The 18,379-nt window shown below is 36.9% G+C and overlaps 1 protein-coding gene and 1 non-coding gene across 8 annotated transcripts in view; both read left to right on the top strand.

Annotated features, from left to right (window-relative positions):
* Window positions 1-18,379, top strand: part of CNOT1 (CCR4-NOT transcription complex subunit 1) — an 84,287-nt gene that overhangs the window by 41,662 nt on the left and 24,246 nt on the right. For 3 of the 7 annotated variants that reach the window (XR_005723383.1, XM_040253865.1, XM_040253862.1), the window contains exons 12-23: window positions 222-349; window positions 2,548-2,788; window positions 4,437-4,556; window positions 5,294-5,416; window positions 5,587-5,738; window positions 10,407-10,557; window positions 11,736-11,937; window positions 12,946-13,092; window positions 14,147-14,271; window positions 14,692-14,978; window positions 15,833-15,911; window positions 17,846-18,076. Coding sequence is in view for 6 of the 7 variants with exons in the window: in XM_040253865.1 (XP_040109799.1) it covers window positions 222-349; window positions 2,548-2,788; window positions 4,437-4,556; window positions 5,294-5,416; window positions 5,587-5,738; window positions 10,407-10,557; window positions 11,736-11,937; window positions 12,946-13,092; window positions 14,147-14,271; window positions 14,692-14,978; window positions 15,833-15,911; window positions 17,846-18,076 (1,986 nt within the window). In the remaining variant the exon portion in view is untranslated. The remainder of the gene's footprint in view (window positions 1-221; window positions 350-2,547; window positions 2,789-4,436; window positions 4,557-5,293; window positions 5,417-5,586; window positions 5,739-10,406; window positions 10,558-11,735; window positions 11,938-12,945; window positions 13,093-14,146; window positions 14,272-14,691; window positions 14,979-15,832; window positions 15,912-17,845; window positions 18,077-18,379) is intronic. The other 4 variants (XM_040253868.1, XM_040253864.1, XM_040253866.1 and 1 more) reach the window with 2 other exon arrangements.
* On the top strand, window positions 10,846-10,981 carry LOC120873349. Its single transcript, XR_005723426.1, has one exon. It is a non-coding gene; the product is annotated as a small nucleolar RNA SNORA50 (small nucleolar RNA).

Raw genomic sequence — 18,379 nt, forward strand, 5'->3', positions numbered from 1 at the left:
AATCAATCTGTTTTCCCAGTATTTTAAGGATTTTTGTCTCCAGGGTCGTCATGCACCTTATTTTGTCTTAATTACCTGTGGTTTTGAAAGATCAAATAATTAAGATTTTAAAGGGAAATTTCTGATAACCTTAAGAGTGAAAATTAGCCTTGTTAAAATGTTTCAGTTTTTTAACATCCACAGTCATTTATAGTAGTAAGGACTTTTTTCTCTTTTTCCAGCTCTCCTTCATTCAGTATTCCCTTATAAATCCAGAGATCTTCTGTTTTGCCGACTATCCCTGTCATACTGTTGCCACTGATATTCTGAAAGCACCACCAGAGGATGACAATCGAGAAATTGCCACATGGTAAACACTCTTCATCCAGCTTTTCTTGAAAGGATCACTTCTACTTTTTTGAAATATAAGATTAATAGTTAGCCAACTACATAGTTAAAGGTTTAAATGAAATAGTACTTTTAGCAAGCCTGCTTACCCTAAATTTTATATAGTAGGATGTTCTTGGGTGAAAATCTCTATTTAGTCTTTTTTTTATCACTAGATACATCTCTCTTCTTGTAATATCTGCCATTGTATATTTTCTGAAACTATCAGACACGTTAGAAGGAGATTTGCATTTCTCTGTTAGGGTTAAATCCCTTTCTTTTCTCTGTAGATTTTGCTTGCTTGCTTTTGTAAGTGGCTCAAAGTGGCCAACTCATGAAATCTCAAACTTTAAGTTAATTATCTATTTTCTCTGAGTTTCAATTCCAAATTTCTGAGGGAGAATCTGACTGGCTGAGTTGGTTTCTCCTGAAACTTAAGTCATTCCTTTCTGAGGGATGGGTGTGCCATTACTATTACAATACACTCATGGCTATAGGGAGTGGGCATGGGCTGTTTTGGTCCTCAAAGACATCTGCTTTATAATGTTTTTTTCCATTTTTTCCAACCATACTCTACTGGGACACTTTCCCAACATGAACAGATAGTGTTTGGGGGAGAGGGGAGGGAGGAGGACGTGTTGTGGCTGTTAGTTTTAGGATAGTATAAAGCCCTATTGGGCTTGCCAGGTGGCACGAGTAGTAAAGAACCCTCCTGAGAATGCAGGAGACTTAAGAGATGCAGGTTCAATCCCTGGGTTGGGAAGATCCCCTGGAGTAGGAAATGGCAATCCACTCCAGTATTCTTGCCTGGAGAATCCCCATGGATAGAGGACCCTGGCAGGCTACAGTCCATAGGGTCACACAGAGTCAGACACAACTGAAGCAACTTAGCATGCATGCACGCACAAAGCCCTATTGACATCATCTTATAAAACAAAGGATGGTAAACTTTCCCTGTAAAGGGTTTAACATCTGGCTTTGTAGGCCAGATGGTCTCTGTGGAACTACTTAACTCTTAAATTGTAGCACAGTATAAATGTGGGTGTGGCTCTATTCCAGCAAAACAGTATTTATAAAAATTAGGCAGTGTGAGATTGGGCCTGTGAATGTTGTTTGCTGATACCTGTTCTGAAAGAATGACCTAAGCAGTGGTCTGTTCTGAAGTGTATCGTTTCCCCAGATGTTCAGGTGGTAGCCAATGTTGGATCTACTGGGTTGGTTGATCTTTTTTTTTTTTTCCTCCTGTTAAGACTAATGTATACAGCAGTGTTTCTTCATTTTACTTTAACAGATAAAGACCTCTTTCCAATTTATAAAACTGAAATGTCATTATACATTTAATAACTCCTTGATATACCTGTATATTCAGGTTTCCCTGATTGTCTCAAAAATGGTTTGTAACAGTTTGTATGATTGGGAGTCCAAGGTCTACATACATAGTTTCATTCTATAAGTCTTCTTCCTCCTTTTTTAAAAAATACAATTCTTCACCATTGATTTAATGGAAAAGTAGCATCCTATAGTTTTCCCTATGGTATAGGGTATCTGTTTCCTCATGGTGTTTAATTTGATCTCTATCCCATAGTGTTTATGGACTAGGATTAGTAAGATTTGAGGCTTGACTGAAGCCAAGCACATTTAGCTTCTTAGGGCAAGAATAATTCATAGGAGGTATTGTTCACTTCTGAACTTGTATGACATCAAGAGGGGCACATAAGTAAAACTGTGTTACCAAAGTAAGTGTTCCGGCTGGGTTTTCTTTTTAAATTGAAATATAGTTGATTTGCAGTGTTGTGTGAGTCAGGCTGTATTTTTATGTAGAAAGTTTCTTGTGTTTATGTTTTATTGAATTTTTGACTGTTTCTAAACTCTGATACTCTTATTTTTCACTCTAATCACAAAAAGTTTTTCATGGTGAGGAGGTCCATGGTTATGCAAATGGTTAGTCACATCTGCTCCTTCATCACTTATTTTGTTAATTTGGATGGCTTTTAAAGTTAGTTTGAAAGTATGCCAGCATTATATATTTGAGATGAATCAGCACCAATTTAAATATTTTTCAAATACTAAAAGATGACAGCAACTTGGTTTTGTCTTGATAGCTGGTATCATTTATTTGGAAAATGGATTTTGTGTCCTTAGATTTTCACTGACAGATTATCTTATTTCCATTCCTGTTAGGAAGAGCTTGGATTTGATTGAATCTCTGCTAAGGCTTGCAGAGGTAGGGCAATATGAGCAAGTCAAACAGCTCTTCAGCTTCCCTATCAAACACTGTCCAGACATGCTGGTATTGGCCTTATTACAAATCAACACCTCCTGGCACACCTTACGCCATGAACTCATCTCCACTCTGATGCCAATTTTCCTTGGAAACCACCCTAACTCAGCTATAATTTTGCACTATGCATGGCATGGACAGGTAAGATATGACCATTTCTTTGTCTTAATAATCAACATTAATTTTTTGTTATTTGTGTTTTGGGTGTACAGCAAAGTAATTGTTACACGTACACACTCTTTCAGGTTCTGTTCCCATACATGCCATTACAGAGTATTGAGTAGAGCTTCCTGTGCTGTACAGTAGGTTCTTATTTAGTTACCTGTTTTCTACATAGTAGTGTGCGTATGTCATTCCCAATCCCCGCCCCCATAACTATCTGTGATTCTATTTCTGCATAATAGACATTCTTTTGATGATGTTCAACTAGAGAAATTGTCAACCTTGGAATCCTGACACTCTTGAGAAAGTCATACTTCCATAAAATTTATTTTATCTTTTAGCATCATGTAGGTATTAAGTATAAAACTTGAAAGAGCAAGGAGGCAGGACAGTTTTTTAAAAAAATTCAGTATTATGAAAACTGTATCACTAGGGTACCAGTACAGAGCTTAATAGAAACAGGAGGTTCTCGTTTTACTTCTTAACAGCAAATGAGAGAATATCACAGATCAATTGAATTGACATAATTTTACTTTAAATTTAAATCCAGCATTTAAATTTTTTTTTGGTTCCTGCTGAGTTTTCAAGCCCTTGTGCCCCACCCCCCGCCAATTTTGTAGGATGTATTTGACAAGTAAATACTCTTCTGTCCATTGATCTTCCCCTCCTTCCTTTAGCCTGCATTTTAAATGCAGATATATATAGAGGCGTTAAGAAAAAGCAGTTGTTTTCCCCTTTATACCAAGTGCCCCTCTAAGATATTCCTGCTATTGTTTGTTACATATCAGATAAACTTGAAAAACACTGGCCTTGGTTCCATTCCTTTCCTCAGGCCACCTACATTGCTGGAGACTGAAATCACATGAGAGATAAGAGTTTACAAAGTGTTTATCAAACATTTAACCAGAAGTCTGCAGCATAGGCCTTCTTAGACTTTACTCAATACATCTGAGAGAGAGGGCACAGTGAAGGGACATGCATCACCACTCCTGATTAGATACTTGTTCCACTTGGGCTTTCTGTCACTCTGAGACAGTTACTGAAAAGTGGTTTAGATAGTAGTAGTAATTGCTGTTGCTTCTCTGAGAGACATTAGCTAAATTACCATTCAATTGCAAAGACAGGCTGTTTTCTGCTTAAATTTTTTTTTGAATAATTACAGAAAATGAGCATTATTGTTTGTGAAAATAGCTAAATTTAGGATGTACAAACTCTAGTCCCAGAAATACTGAAAAAATATGGCCCTGTGCAACATGAGAGATGATTATCTGAAACTGTTTTGTCTTTATAGGCCAGTAATATGTAATTGAATTTAAGGGATCATGTAAACTTGATGCACCCTCATGTTCACATCATATTTTGCCTTTGAAAATGTTTTATAGGACAGATTTGTTGTAGTGAGTATATGACCTAAGGGTTTAGGGGTAGGCATCATTTAGAAGATGTGGAAATAACACCCCTCCCCCAGCAACACACAAGTCACTGTAATCAATGCTTTATCATTTGCACTGATACAGCTCAATTTTACGAGTACAGGTGAAATCAGCCTTTGTAATAGCAGTTGCAACAGCGTATCCAAATCGTTAGTAGTAGTATTGCTGTTTAACTCCCTTTTTTATTTTCTTAGGGACAGTCTCCCTCAATCCGCCAACTTATCATGCATGCAATGGCAGAATGGTACATGCGAGGGGAGCAGTATGACCAGGCCAAATTGTCTCGAATACTTGATGTGGCCCAGGACTTGAAGGTGAGCTTGGAGGGACAGAGTAACACTTCATTTATTGATGATAAAAATTCCAAGTGTCTTAGGAATAAGTCACATGTAACTCTAAGCTAGAATGGATGAAATTTAGAGTTTTTCCTTATAGGTAGAAAGAGATTGGAAGAAGAGTGGTTCCTTAGAGGTGTAAAAATGTTTTCATTTACATTTCACTGAGTTTTGTTTGGTCTTCTGTGATATTTAAAGGGCTGTTTTAAAGCAAGTGTTATTGATATCTTCTTAGATGTAATCTGTGAGATACAATTTTTGGAGAAACTGGTTGGCTGTCGACTCTTTTACAGATTTCATTAGCATTAACGGATTTTTTTGACAAATAGTCTGATTCTTGATGTCTTTGATGTACACAGTACTGGTGTTGTAGTTGTACTTAGGTTAGAGGAAGCCTGAGTTTAGATTTTTTTTTTAATGGATAAAGATAATTTTTCATGCTTTGTGTTTTGCTTTGCTTTAGGTTTATTTGAAAAAACACAGGGTAAAGTTTATTGTGAAGGTAAAGTCATGTGTTTGTCTTTGAAATGTGATCTTATAGTTAGGGACAAGTGTTACCATTGATACACACTAAGCTGTTTAAAAATTCTGATTAAGAAAATATTAGCAATGTTTTATTTAGACTTGTTTGTGAAAATAAAAACTGGAAACAGAAAATAGGACAGAAAAGTCACTCAACTGCTTGACTCGTAGTTTCTAATATTCTTTTTCTTTAGGCTTTGTCAATGCTGCTAAATGGTACTCCATTTGCCTTTGTTATTGACCTTGCTGCACTTGCTTCACGTCGTGAATACCTCAAACTTGACAAGTGGCTCACAGATAAAATTCGAGAGCATGGAGTAAGTGGGATTGTCCATTTATTACTGCTTTTAAGTTTTGATGGTCAAGATAACTGAAGAAAATGGCAATGAAAATGTTATTACTATATTCTGGAGTTGAGTTGTAGTGCTTAGTCTGAAATCAGTTAATGATGAGTTTCAAATACACTGAAAGACTTTCTCTTTTTCAGGAGCCTTTTATCCAGGCTTGTATGACTTTTTTAAAGAGACGGTGTCCTTCTATTTTGGGTGGACTTGCCCCAGAGAAAGATCAGCCCAAAAGTGCTCAACTTCCTCCAGAAACCCTGGCGACAATGTTGGCCTGTTTACAAGCTTGTGCAGGGTAAGAAGAGTATTTAATACTGGAACTGGATTGTGTGGATAATTGTTGATTTGAGAAAGAGGGTTTGAATGATTAAAAACGACAGCATTTAAGGTAATCCAGTGGGTTTTAAGTCCAAAGTACTATACTACTGAAATATGAGATCTGTTTGAGTTAATTTTTTAATGTGTGATGTGAGATAGGATCCCAAATGCATGGTTTTACATGTGAATAGACATTTGTTTGTTGAAGAGACTGGTCTTTCCGTTTGAAACTATCTTCTGAAAAATCAGTTGCACATAATATGAATTTATTCTGGGCTCTTAGTTCTATTCCATTGATCTATATGCCTGTCCTTATGTCAGTACCACATTGTCTTGATAACTTTCACTTTTAAGTAAATTTTTAAATTGAAGTATTGAGTTCTCCAACTTTGCTCTCTACTTCTCCAAAATTGTTTTGGTCATTCTGGGTTCCTTAATTTTCATAAGAATTTTAGGGTCAGCTTGTCCATTTCTGCAGAGAAATTACATAGCCCAGTGGGATTTTGATAAGGATTATGTTGAATCTTTAGATCACCTCAGGGGATAGTGCCATTTTAATAGTATTAAGTCTTCCAATTAACAAATCTAGGATATTGTCCCATTTCTTTAGCTTTCTCTAATTTCTTTCAGTGATGTTTGCATTTCTTTAGTCATGCTTTTTGCTGGATATTTGATACAAGTCATGGTATCTGAATAGAGAGGTGGTTTTTTTTTTTTTTTTGGTCTAATTGTTCTTGTTTGAACCTCCAGTCTAAAGTTGAATAGACGTGGTGAGAACAGACAACCTTATCTTGTTGCTGATTTAGGAGGAAAGTACCCAGTGTTTGACCATTAGCTATAATGTTAGTTATGGGTTTTATAGTTACATTTCACATTGAAGGGAGTTACCTTATCTTCTGTTTCTAGTTAGTTTGGTTATATGTGTGTGTGCTGCATGTCTTTATTTGTGGTTGAAAGCTGGAAAGTTTAATATGGCAATTCTCAAAATCACAATTCTCAAAAACCCACTCAAGGGTTTTTTGTTTTGTTAATGTTCTTTTCTGAACGAATTCGGTAATATCTGTATTCTTTGTCCTCTTTGGTCACTGATATCTCTGGATAAGCTTTGTGGTTAGCTAAGATTGGAGGTTTTGTTAAACTAAACTCTGGAATCAGTAAGCTATTCTTTACCCTGTGATTCTGTGTGCTGTGTCCAGGCACATCTTTAACCCTAAGTTGGTCTCTTGACAAGTCCACTTTGATATTCACTTGCTTCTTAGTCAGAACCTGAAGGTTGGCTTGAAGTGAACTTGGGCTTGAACCTAAGAACTTGGGTCTTCTTAGGTCTTTCACAGCTTTAGATGCTAGCACAACCCTACATACACCTCATCATGCCTTCTAGATTCCTGGGGAAATGGGAGAGCTTTTCAGATTTCCACCCATGGGAATCATCTGAAGTTTTCCTTTTAAACTTTTGGTTAGCCTGTTGTTTGGTCAGACTGTTATTTTCTACACCTTAGGCATTCAGGAAGTTAAAACAATGACCTTTAAAATGTTTTCTGCAGATAACCATGGGGAAGAGTTTATTTGCCCTGAGTCAGTTCTTAGGTCCAGTATAGACAACCCGGCCATTGTGGTCTCACAGGGAATCCTCAGATAGGTGAAATAATGATTATAAATGGCAACCCACTCCAGTATTCTTGCCTGGAGAATCCCATGGACAGCGGAGCCTGGTGGGCTACAGTCCACAGGGTCGCAAAGAGTCGGACATGACTGAGCGACCTCACTTTTCTCTGAGAATGAACTTTGAAGATGTTTCAGCCCGGTTCTGAGCCCTCTTGATCTGGTAGTTGTCAGGTTGCTTGCTGGTTTTCACTGTGATTGTGTTTTAATTCTGAGTGAAGCGTCAGAGTTGGGCAAATTAAGATGTCATAAAGCTTGCTGTTGTTACCAAGTAGTAATCATCTTTCTGGAAGAAAAATTCCCCTCGTGTTTGTTTTTTTTTTTTCTTGGCCACTCTGCGCTGCTCTACCTGGGATTGATCCCTGGCTCCAGCAGTGAAATGAAAGCAAGAAGTCTTAACTCCTGGACTGACAGGAAATTCCTTCCCTTGACTGTCGTAAAGCCTTTTGGTTCATTTCTAGAGTTCTGGAAAAATCAACTCCTACCTTTTTTTGGCTAGTTTTTAGTGTTGTAGTTGGCTTTATGGAGGAGAGAATATTTAGAGGTTTTTTTTCTCCGCCATCCTCCCTTTTGTTCTGTCCTATATATTCTTTTTTGTAATTTCTGAAGCATAGTAAAATGAATACCTGTGTGATTCTCAAAGGGGAAAACTAGTAACATTTCAGTAGAGAACTCTGGATCTGACATTTACGACATTAATTTATTGGTCAGGGGGTCGCCAGCTCCATTCTACACATGCCTCATGATAAAAAGCCATTGAGAAGAACATTGTGTAAGTTATGTGGTAATCTCTCTGTCAGTACATGCAAAATATAAAGTAGCAGACAAACACAATCAAGGGACATTGTATAAAAACAAAAAACTGGCTTCTACGTTTTTAAAAAAAATCAAGTTTAAGAAAGAGAAATAAAAGTTGATGAATTCTTGACAGTTTAAAGAAGCAAAAGAGATGTGACAACTCAGTGCAGTGGATTCTGATCCAAGGGGTAAAAAAGAGCATTGAGGACATTATGGGAATAACTGATGTAATTTGAATCTGGCCTATTTTATTTTATCCTTACCCAGCTTGTGTTGGATTTCATGATTGTTTTACAAGGTTATATAAGAAAAGGCCCTTGTTCTTAGAAAACAGGTAATAAAGTATTTAGGGATAAAAGATACATGATGTATCTAATCTAAAATGTTTTGGAGAGAAGTGGATATTATAGAAAAAATGGTTAAATAAATAGGGTAAAATGTAGCTAATTGGTGAGTGAAGCAATTATGGGAGTTCCTTCTAGTACTCTGGTCTGTTAAGTTTGGAATTTTGTCAGCTATGGCAGGTTCTGAAATAGCAAGGAATAATATTTCAATTAACCATTTTTATCAGTCATAAGATACACAGTTTTAATATTGTAACATCTTTGAAATGATAATTCATCTCACTGGTGACCTCTTACAATTAGAATTAACCCAGTTAATTTTGTAGAGCATGTAAAATAATGGTGTGCCTTACAATTGAAGGTGTTTTGTGTTGAACACAATATGATAATTATTATCTATTACTTGTAGCCATTAACCCAGGGCATGGCATAGATATCTTTAAAACGGTTTTCCTTTTAATTTAAAGTTTTTTTTTTTTTTTGAGAAGGCGATGGCACCCCACTCCAGTACTCTTGCCTGGAAAATCCCATGGACGGAGGAGCCTGGTGGGCTGCAGTCCATGGGGTCGCTAAGAGTTGGACACGACTGAGCGACTTCACTTTGACTTTTCACTTTCATGCATTGGAGAAGGAAATGGCAACCCACTCCAGTGTTCTTGCCTGGAGAATCCCAGGGATGGGGGAGCCTGGTGGGCTGTCATCTGTGGGGTTGCACAGGGTCAGACACAACTGAAGTGACTTAGCAGCAGTAGCAGCAGCACTCTACTAAATAGATGTTTTGTGCCTTAGTGAACTAGTACCTATTTGTGAATGTTCAGTTTGTTTTCACTGTATATCACAAATAATGTTCCAATGAATAGCATTTTGCATCCATCGTCTTTGCCATTGTATTTTTGGGCCCACTAGAAGTGGAATTGTTAGGTTAAAGGGAAATGGCATATGCAGTTTTGTTAGGTGCTGTAAAATTTTTCTCCATAGCAAATTTTCCATTTATTATAACCAGAGGCAGTTGATCTGTTTCCCCATAGTTTTGTGCTTATCTGAAAAATAATTTGTTTGTTTTGGCTGTGCCTCATGGCATGTGGGATCTTAGTTCCCCGACCAGGGATTGAACCTATACCCCCTGAAGTGGAAGCTCAGAGTCTTAACCAGTGGTCCTCCAGAGAATTCTCTGAACTGTTTAATGTAGAGTTTTATTTGGTACTTTTAATATCCTAATCTGTCATCTCCCTCCCCTCAGAAACAACTTTCTTGTCTGAGTGACTGCTTTTACTTTTTAGAGTCAACAGTATGATTAAGAATTTCGAGGGTAAGATATAAGACAGTAGGAAGTTTGCATAGCATTTATGAGTGCAAGTGGTTCCACAGTTTTAGGAGACAATAGCACTCTGTGATAGGAAGGTGGATTTTCCTGTCAAACATATAGCCTATTTCACATTTTAGAAGTCAGTTTTTTACATGCTTGCCTAATATAGTTACTGAATACGTGTATGGCATTTTTAAAGATTGTTTATCTGTTTACTTTGATAATGTCCACTTTTGTGCATAATTTTTGATGAAGTAGTTGAGGATATGGAATGTTTCTTAGAGCAGTATTTCAAAATATATGGGCAGCACTGTACCCAAACCTGGTTAATTTCAGAGGTATTAAAAAATATTTTCTCAAGAAAGGCAGTGCTCAGAAAATCCTGGTGATTAATGACAGATGCAGAGACATGGGATATGGTGGAAATTGAGCCATAGGTTCCAGCAAGTTTTCTATTTATTAGAAATCCAGATTTGTTTGTTTAGGTGTTCTAGGGAATAATTAATGATATTTTTCACTTTTCGTGTCTCTTCAGGAGTGTTTCTCAGGAGTTATCAGAAACCATCCTCACCATGGTGGCCAATTGCAGTAACGTTATGAACAAGGCCAGGCAACCACCACCGGGAGTTATGCCAAAAGGACGTCCTCCTAGTGCTAGCAGCTTGGACGCCATTTCTCCCGTTCAGGTAAATGAACACTACATTTGGTACCTTTCCATTTGGTCATAGATTTGAAATAGAATAAACTTCTGCATCATCATTAATATTCTACTCAGAGGAGATTTTTGTCTGAATTTATTACATTTTAGATAACTGCATGTCTAGTATCCACTGAAAGGAGATCTATAAATAGGCATTGTGGTTGAGAATAGATTTGAATCATTGAACAGACTATGAGAGGAAAGATACAGAACAACTTGGTTAGGTATATGGTGAGGGCTTCTTTTTAAAGTAAGAATGACAGACTTGAGAAATAAGCACTGCCTTTGAACCTGATGTGTCTTGTTTGTAGCTTCACGGGCCAAGCAACAGTGCTAGAGCATAAGGACTTGTTATAACTGGGGCTCTTCAGCTCTCAACTGAACTGCTCTTTTAAAAACAAGGTACATTTAAGTTACTCCCTGACACCAACCACCCCCTTCTCTCTGGGAGCAACATATTCCGCTTCTATTTTCAGCTGCATTGAATGGCAGGTTGGGGTTTATTTTAAAAAAGAGCATTTAGGGAACCACTTCAGTGACCACTTTATAAAAGGCATATCATATATTATTTTCTATAGTCACAGAAGTCTGAAATAATGTCACAAACTAAGAAGTTTGGAAGTGTAGTTATTAGATATTTTATAAAATCTTTTGGTATGAATAGTATACCTTGTTTTTTGTTTTTTTTTAAATTAGAGCTGATCTCCTCCAACCCCAAGATTCTCAAACTTTGACAAGATTTGTTTTGACTAGATTTCTAATTTCTAATGCTTTTGTTGTATTAAAAGTTAATTTAATTGAGATTTGTTTATATTAAAGGGGCCTATTGGAAATTATAAGGATTGCCCCATGTCACTACTAAATGTTTAGTAGTACAGCCTCAGAGAACTTCATCTGAAATGTTATTCTTGAAGTTTTATAGCCCTTATATTGTGGCTCTGGTTCTTTGGCAGGGACTCTTTAAACCTGCTATATCACAGATTGTGTGATATAGTTATATATTAAGAAAAATGACTGGTACACTTGATTTGGGGATTAAGCATCATCATGTTTTGCAGTTTATTAAGCATTTGAAGAGCTATTGCTAAAGATTGCTTTACCTGTGTCATTTATCTGCCTTTGCTTGAAGTGTGTTTAATACGTTTTTATAATGTTTTTCTTTAGATTGACCCTCTTGCTGGAATGGCATCTCTTAGTATAGGTGGTTCAGCTGCCCCTCACACCCAGAGTATGCAGGGCTTTCCTCCAAATTTGGGTTCTGCATTCAGTACCCCACAGTCACCAGCAAAAGCATTTCCACCCCTTTCAACCCCAAATCAGACAACTGCATTCAGTGGTATTGGAGGACTTTCATCACAGCTTCCAGGTAAGAGGAGTGGTGGGTAGGGGTAAAGATTATTTGTAAGCGTCATTGTGCCGTAGTGTATATAAAGTGTTCTGAGTCACTGTGATAAAGGAAAAATGCTTAAACTAAATTGTGAAAGTTGTTTTTACATCCAGAGCTGGGAAGAGAAAAATATTATTACATTAATTTAGTCAAATTGTAATGAGGATATTTATACTTATGAATTTTTTAGTTGAGTTATTCAGTAAGGATTCTATCACCACATGATACTATAAACAGTAACAAGTTTGTTAATCACGTTCTAAAGAACTTGGGCTTAGATCAAAACTCACAGCTTTATAAATTACCCAGTGTTCGTGTAATAAAGGTAAAATGTTTCATACATCAGATTCAGGTATATGTCCTGCCGTTTTGCACCTACCTTGAAAATGATAGGAAATCAGTAGAACTTTCCCACATATTTTGGCTTTTAACTTAATGTGGAAGTGAAGTTTACATTTTCCTCCATAGTACTGACATGTTTCTCCTAAGCTGTTTGCACCTTTTATTGCCAGAGTGTAAGTTTAGAGTATTAAAACCTAATTACTGAAATGTTGTAATAACTTGGGCTTCCCTGATAGCTCAGTTGGTAAAGAATCCGCCTGCAGTGCAGGAGACCCCGGTTTGATTCCTGGGTCAGGAAGATGGAAAAGGGATAGGCTACCCACTCCAATATTCTTGGGCTTTCCTGGTGGCTCAGCTGGTAAAGAACCTGCCTGCAATGTGGGAGACCTGGGTTCGATCCCTAGGTTGGGAAGATCCCCTGGAGAAGGGAAAGGCTACCCACTCCAGTTTTCTGGCCTGGAGAACTCCATGGCAGCCTGACTGGTATAGAAACTGGGGCTCTTGGACTCACTGCAGTGTAATAACTCTGTAACCTAGTTGCAACTGAGTTAACAAAAGACCATGACTTTTTAATTGAGAATTTGTGTCTTTGATAAAGTCAAGATGAGTAATGACAAGACTTTTGGCTGCCTTCGTTCTCTCTAGTAGGTGGTCTTGGCACAGGCAGCCTGACTGGTATAGGAACTGGGGCTCTTGGACTCCCTGCAGTGAATAGTGATCCTTTTGTACAGAGGAAACTGGGCACCTCTGGACTGAACCAGCCTACATTCCAGCAGAGTAAGATGAAACCTTGTAAGTGGTAGTGTTGTCTGTGATTGTGAAGTGTGACTGATACATATATAACTTACATGTCCAATTTGTTGTCCCCAGAGATATATGGACAAGAACATTGACTTTGTCTTAATATGTTGTTATAAGGCCATTATGTTGATATGCCTCCTAGATCGGTGGGAGTATCATGAATTTAAATTTTTAAAACAAAAATTTGAGGTATTATTCCACCTTTCATCCTGGATTGTCAGAAGAAGGTGACAGTTAAGAGGTAGCATTCTTCAAGGTATTATCCTAAGAATGAGGAGCAAAGTAAAGAAAAAAGACTCAGTAGTTTAAATCTATGTATATAAACCTTTTTTGTTTTTTAAACAAATCAAGAGCAGCCAGGAAAATCTCAGATTTCTGTTTCAGTTTTGCCAGTTTATAAAGTAAATAACTATACTTTAATGTTACAGCTTTATGATATATAAGTACACATAATTATTGCCATATATGTTAAAAAACAAATTTTAAACTTTTAATCTCCTTCAGTAAGGTATTTAAAAGTCATAGGAGTCTTCTTTGTAAATACATATATATCATTGACTTATGAATGTCCTTGCATTGGGACTAAATATTCACTATCCAAGGTTTGAAAGTATACAAACTGATTGAAAATGTTAGTGTGAAAGTCTTGTCTGAATGTTGTTTTGTAGCATGCTTTGTGTTTCTATCAATGTGTCATGCATATGCATTGGTAATTCTTACATGTAAGAGGTGATAAAGTAACCTTGAATGAGGTTGTATTGAGGGTAAGTGCATTATAAATTTGAACCTAGTGAACTTTCATGGTGTGAAAAGTCGTTATATAAAGTACTGAGATAGAACTGTGATTGTAAGGCAGTTTTGTTAAAATCGCTTGTGTCCTTAGAGCAGTTGAATATTGAAACTTGACCCCTTTAACACGTCATTTTAGGTTTTTTTTTTCTTCTTAAAATTCAAACTACATTGGTCTCTCTGGCTCTGTGTGCTTAATGTGGGGGAGTAAAGGAAGAGCCTAAACGCCTACTGTTTGCTTTTCTGTTTTTAACAGCGGACTTGTCTCAGGTGTGGCCAGAGGCAAATCAGCACTTTAGTAAAGAGATAGATGATGAAGCAAACAGCTATTTCCAGAGAATATATAATCACCCACCACATCCAACCATGTCTGTTGATGAGGTGAGTGTCTAGAATGATCTAATTCTTTATGGTTTAGGTAAACCTTAAATAAATGCCTCTTTCAAAGTGAAATATAACACCAAGTGTTTTGATATGTCTCTTTAATATTTATTTCAAGCTCAGTTTATTGTTAAATATTCTGCTTATCAATTAAGAATATTTGAGGCGTGCATTCCCTGGTAGCTCAGCTGGTAAAGAATCTGCCTGCAGTGCAGGAGACCCAGGTTTGATTCCTGGGTCGGAAAGATCCCCTGGAGAAGGGAAAGGCTACTCACTCTAGTATTCTGGCCTGGAGAATTCCTTGGACTATATATAGTCTATGGGGTTACAGAGAGTTGGACATGACTCAGCAGCTTTCACTTCACTTCCTTAATAATGGTTTCCTTTATGTGTATATGATTTTTGTCTTGCCTTTTCCAGGTATTAGAAATGCTACAGAGATTTAAAGATTCTACCATAAAGAGGGAACGAGAAGTATTTAACTGTATGCTAAGGAACTTGTTCGAAGAATATCGGTTCTTCCCCCAATATCCTGATAAAGAGTTACATATAACAGCTTGCCTGTTTGGTGGAATAATCGAAAAAGGACTGGTCACTTACATGGCATTAGGTTTGGCCCTGCGATACGTTCTTGAAGCCTTACGCAAGCCTTTTGGATCCAAAATGTATTATTTTGGGATTGCTGCACTAGATAGATTTAAAAATAGGTGAGTGGATAGGTTTTCTGTGAAAGTTCTCTCTTTTAATGAAAGAAGAAACAGTAGCTTGCTTTTCAGCTAATTCTTTTATATGTGTATTAACTAACCTTAATGACTGTATGAAGTAAAAGGAAGAAGTGAAAACAGTTCGTTACAGTTACCAAATAAGTGGTTGGAAAAATATAGCAAATTTTTTTGTTTTTTTTTACTGAACTATACTTTATAATACGTGAAAGTCAGTATTTTAGGTTAATAGGTCTTTGAAATTCAAACAGTTGTGTAACCACCACCACTACCACCACAGTCAAGATACTGAATATTTTCGTCACCCTCAAACTTCCCCTTTGTAGTTAACTTTCCTGCACATCTAACCTCTGGCAATCCCTGATTGGATTTGTCTGGGTTTTCCAGAGTATTATCTAAATGGAGTCCTACACAATGTATATGAGTTTGACTTCTTACACTGAGCATGATGCTTCCAAGATTTACCTATGTTACTGCATGTTTCAGTTTCTTTTTATTGCAGAATAGTATTCTATTGTATGGGTTCATTAGCAAGCTGGTTTTCTCTTCACCTGTTCATGAACATTTGGAATTCAGCTAGCTGGAAAGATAGTAGTTTTAGTGGCTCATTGTAATCTTAAGTAAAACAAATCCTTTAAAATACAAGGTTTTTTTGATACAGAAAGTGTGAAATTCACATTTTCCCTCTCCTTTGTTCTTCCTTTTGGCATTGTCTTCAAATAAGGTATTTCAAAGGTAGAAATGGGAGAAATGGCCTAGATTAGCTTTTGAAAAATTTGAAATTGTATTGCCTCTGTTCTTACATGAAATGGTAAATGAATAAATGTTTTTGTTGACAGATTGAAGGACTATCCCCAGTATTGTCAGCACTTGGCTTCGATCAGTCACTTTATGCAATTTCCACATCATTTACAGGAGGTAAGTATCTTCAGCACCTAAGTAATTGAAGGGTTTATCTGTTTTAATTTGGATTTATTGCAGTGGCATTAAGATTGCCTAATGATTGTTCTGACATAGGTATATATATTATTGTTGCTTGTTTTGTAGTTTAGCCCTGAAAAAATAGGAATTTTATATGTTGTGAGTAGCGGGTTTGCTTGATTGATCAAAGGCTTTTGCTAGTTCTTTTAGCCTAATAATTGTATCAAGGAGTAGAAATCTTTCACTCTTAACCAAGAATCCCTGCCTGAGTCTAAAAATGTAAGTTGTTCCCCTGATTTAGATGTTAATTTAGAGCTATTTGTTTCTGTTGTTGTTTAGGTTTTTTGTTTTGGTTTGGTTTTGGGGGGCTGCTCTGTGTGGCTTGTGGGATCTTAGTTCCCTGACTAGGGATTGAACCTGGCCCGTGACAGTGAAAGCACCCAGCCCTAACCACTGGACCACCAGGAAATTCCCCAAACCTGTTGCATATAAAAGTTTTTAGATCAGTGTTTCTTAAAAATACAGCCTTCTTAAACTATCTGTTTAGATTCCTTCGAGGTTAAAAAGGAGACAGTCTATAAGGAAATGGACCTAGAGAATATTTTAAACCATGTTATGTGACTATTCTTGAAACTTGTAAATATTTCTTTAATGGTTGATTATCTTACATGATTACTAAATATTCACATTTTCATCTTACCTTTGGTCTAAGTCAGCTTACAGAGAAAAAGAAAAGAAAGCTGATTAATCTCTGTTAACTTTATTTTTATCAGTACAAAGCAGATGAACTCCTTTATAAGATCATATTTTAAGAAATCAGATCAGAATTTGAACTGATTTTAATTCTGTAGTGTAGTTTAATCCAGCACTTTATACCTCATTCCACTGGGTTGGTTTGTAGGAGTGCAGAGTGTCATTATGATGGTTTAGCCTCAGAAACTATAGCATGGGAGGCAGGAGTATATTCATGCCTATTGAGGGGTTTTGGAGGGCTATGCCAAAATTATGGCACTGAAAACTAAACAAGAAAGGAGAGTTTGAAAAGCTTGGATGGGAAGTCAGAGGCTGCTACAATCAGATGAGCTTGAAATTCAGATCTGGGACCTTGAAGGACTAGAGAGGGAGAATAAGGGAGGTGGTACGAAAATGATCACACTAACAGTGATCCTAAGTTCCCACTTTAACACATTTATTACCCAGAGAAGGGGAGAGAAATCATTCTTTATATTTCAATTTAAAGGGCTGTATTTTTCCTTCTTGAAAACGTCTCCTTTTTTTTTTAATAAAGTTAGGTATATATACATAGGTACTAGTTCTTGGTCGGGAACAAGCTGTTGGTAATAGTATCAGGAAGGCTGTGTCAGTCTTCTAATTTGTGTGGGAGAAGGAATTTTTTTGGACTGGGAAATGTGGAGGAGAGGGATGAAACTTATCCTAGAACATTGCTTACCCTTCAGTTGGCTAGGTGGTATAAATTGTTCTTGTTTTGTGCTGTTAGCTTTACTGAGAGGGAACTCACACTGCAGTATTTTTTAGGCTGTGGTTTTTTTCATTAGCATCCAATAGAAATCAGTTTATTATGTAAATTTTAGAACCTTTAAGTTTACTTATGTGAAGGAATTTAAGGAAATTTACAGGCAAGCATTTGTGGCTACCTTTTTAAAACTTGTTTTGTTAACTGGTTCTCTTATAAATACTTAAGCATAGTAACATTTTAGCTTTATTTCTTCAGAAGTTCGTGGTATCCAATTACATATTACACATATGGGGATATGCACCAGAATGGGGCAAGATATAAGGGAGATAGATAAACCAGAAGAGTGCTCTGAAATGATTTCCAGTCTCTCAGAAGTGAGGGGAGTTTAATTCAAGTATTTCAGTTTCTGTTAAGAATTCTTATTTAATGTGTTTTTCTCTCTCTACCCCTATAGTATATTGAGTACGGACAGCAATCTAGAGATCCTCCTGTGAAAATGCAGGGCTCTATCACAACCCCTGGAAGTATTGCACTGGCTCAAGCCCAGGCCCAGGCCCAGGTTCCAGCAAAAGCTCCCCTTGCTGGCCAGGTTAGCACTATGGTAACCACCTCAACAACCACCACTGTTGCTAAAACGGTTACAGTCACCAGGCCAACTGGAGTCAGCTTTAAGAAAGATGTGCCAGTAAGTAGGTCTACTTTCTTTGTTGTATTTGTTGTTGCATTGCAATATATCCAGTAGTGAGCATGTACTTTATTATAAATAACACATGCCTATTAAAAAAGCATGAAAGATCAGCATTTCTCCCTTTACCACCCCGATTTCCCACATGCAGCCCCCATGAATAGTTCAGTACATGTTCTTGCCAGCACTTCAAGTGCACAGTTGTACATACTGTATGTATTCTATATACTAAAGGAATCTGTGTACATACCCCACCCCTAGAGTTTGTCTAGTAAGGATTTCAGTTTGTTAATTTTATGTATT

This window comes from Oryx dammah, unplaced genomic scaffold (genome assembly GCF_014754425.2).
Source record: "Oryx dammah isolate SB20612 unplaced genomic scaffold, SCBI_Odam_1.1 HiC_scaffold_13, whole genome shotgun sequence".
NCBI lineage: Eukaryota > Metazoa > Chordata > Mammalia > Artiodactyla > Bovidae > Oryx > Oryx dammah.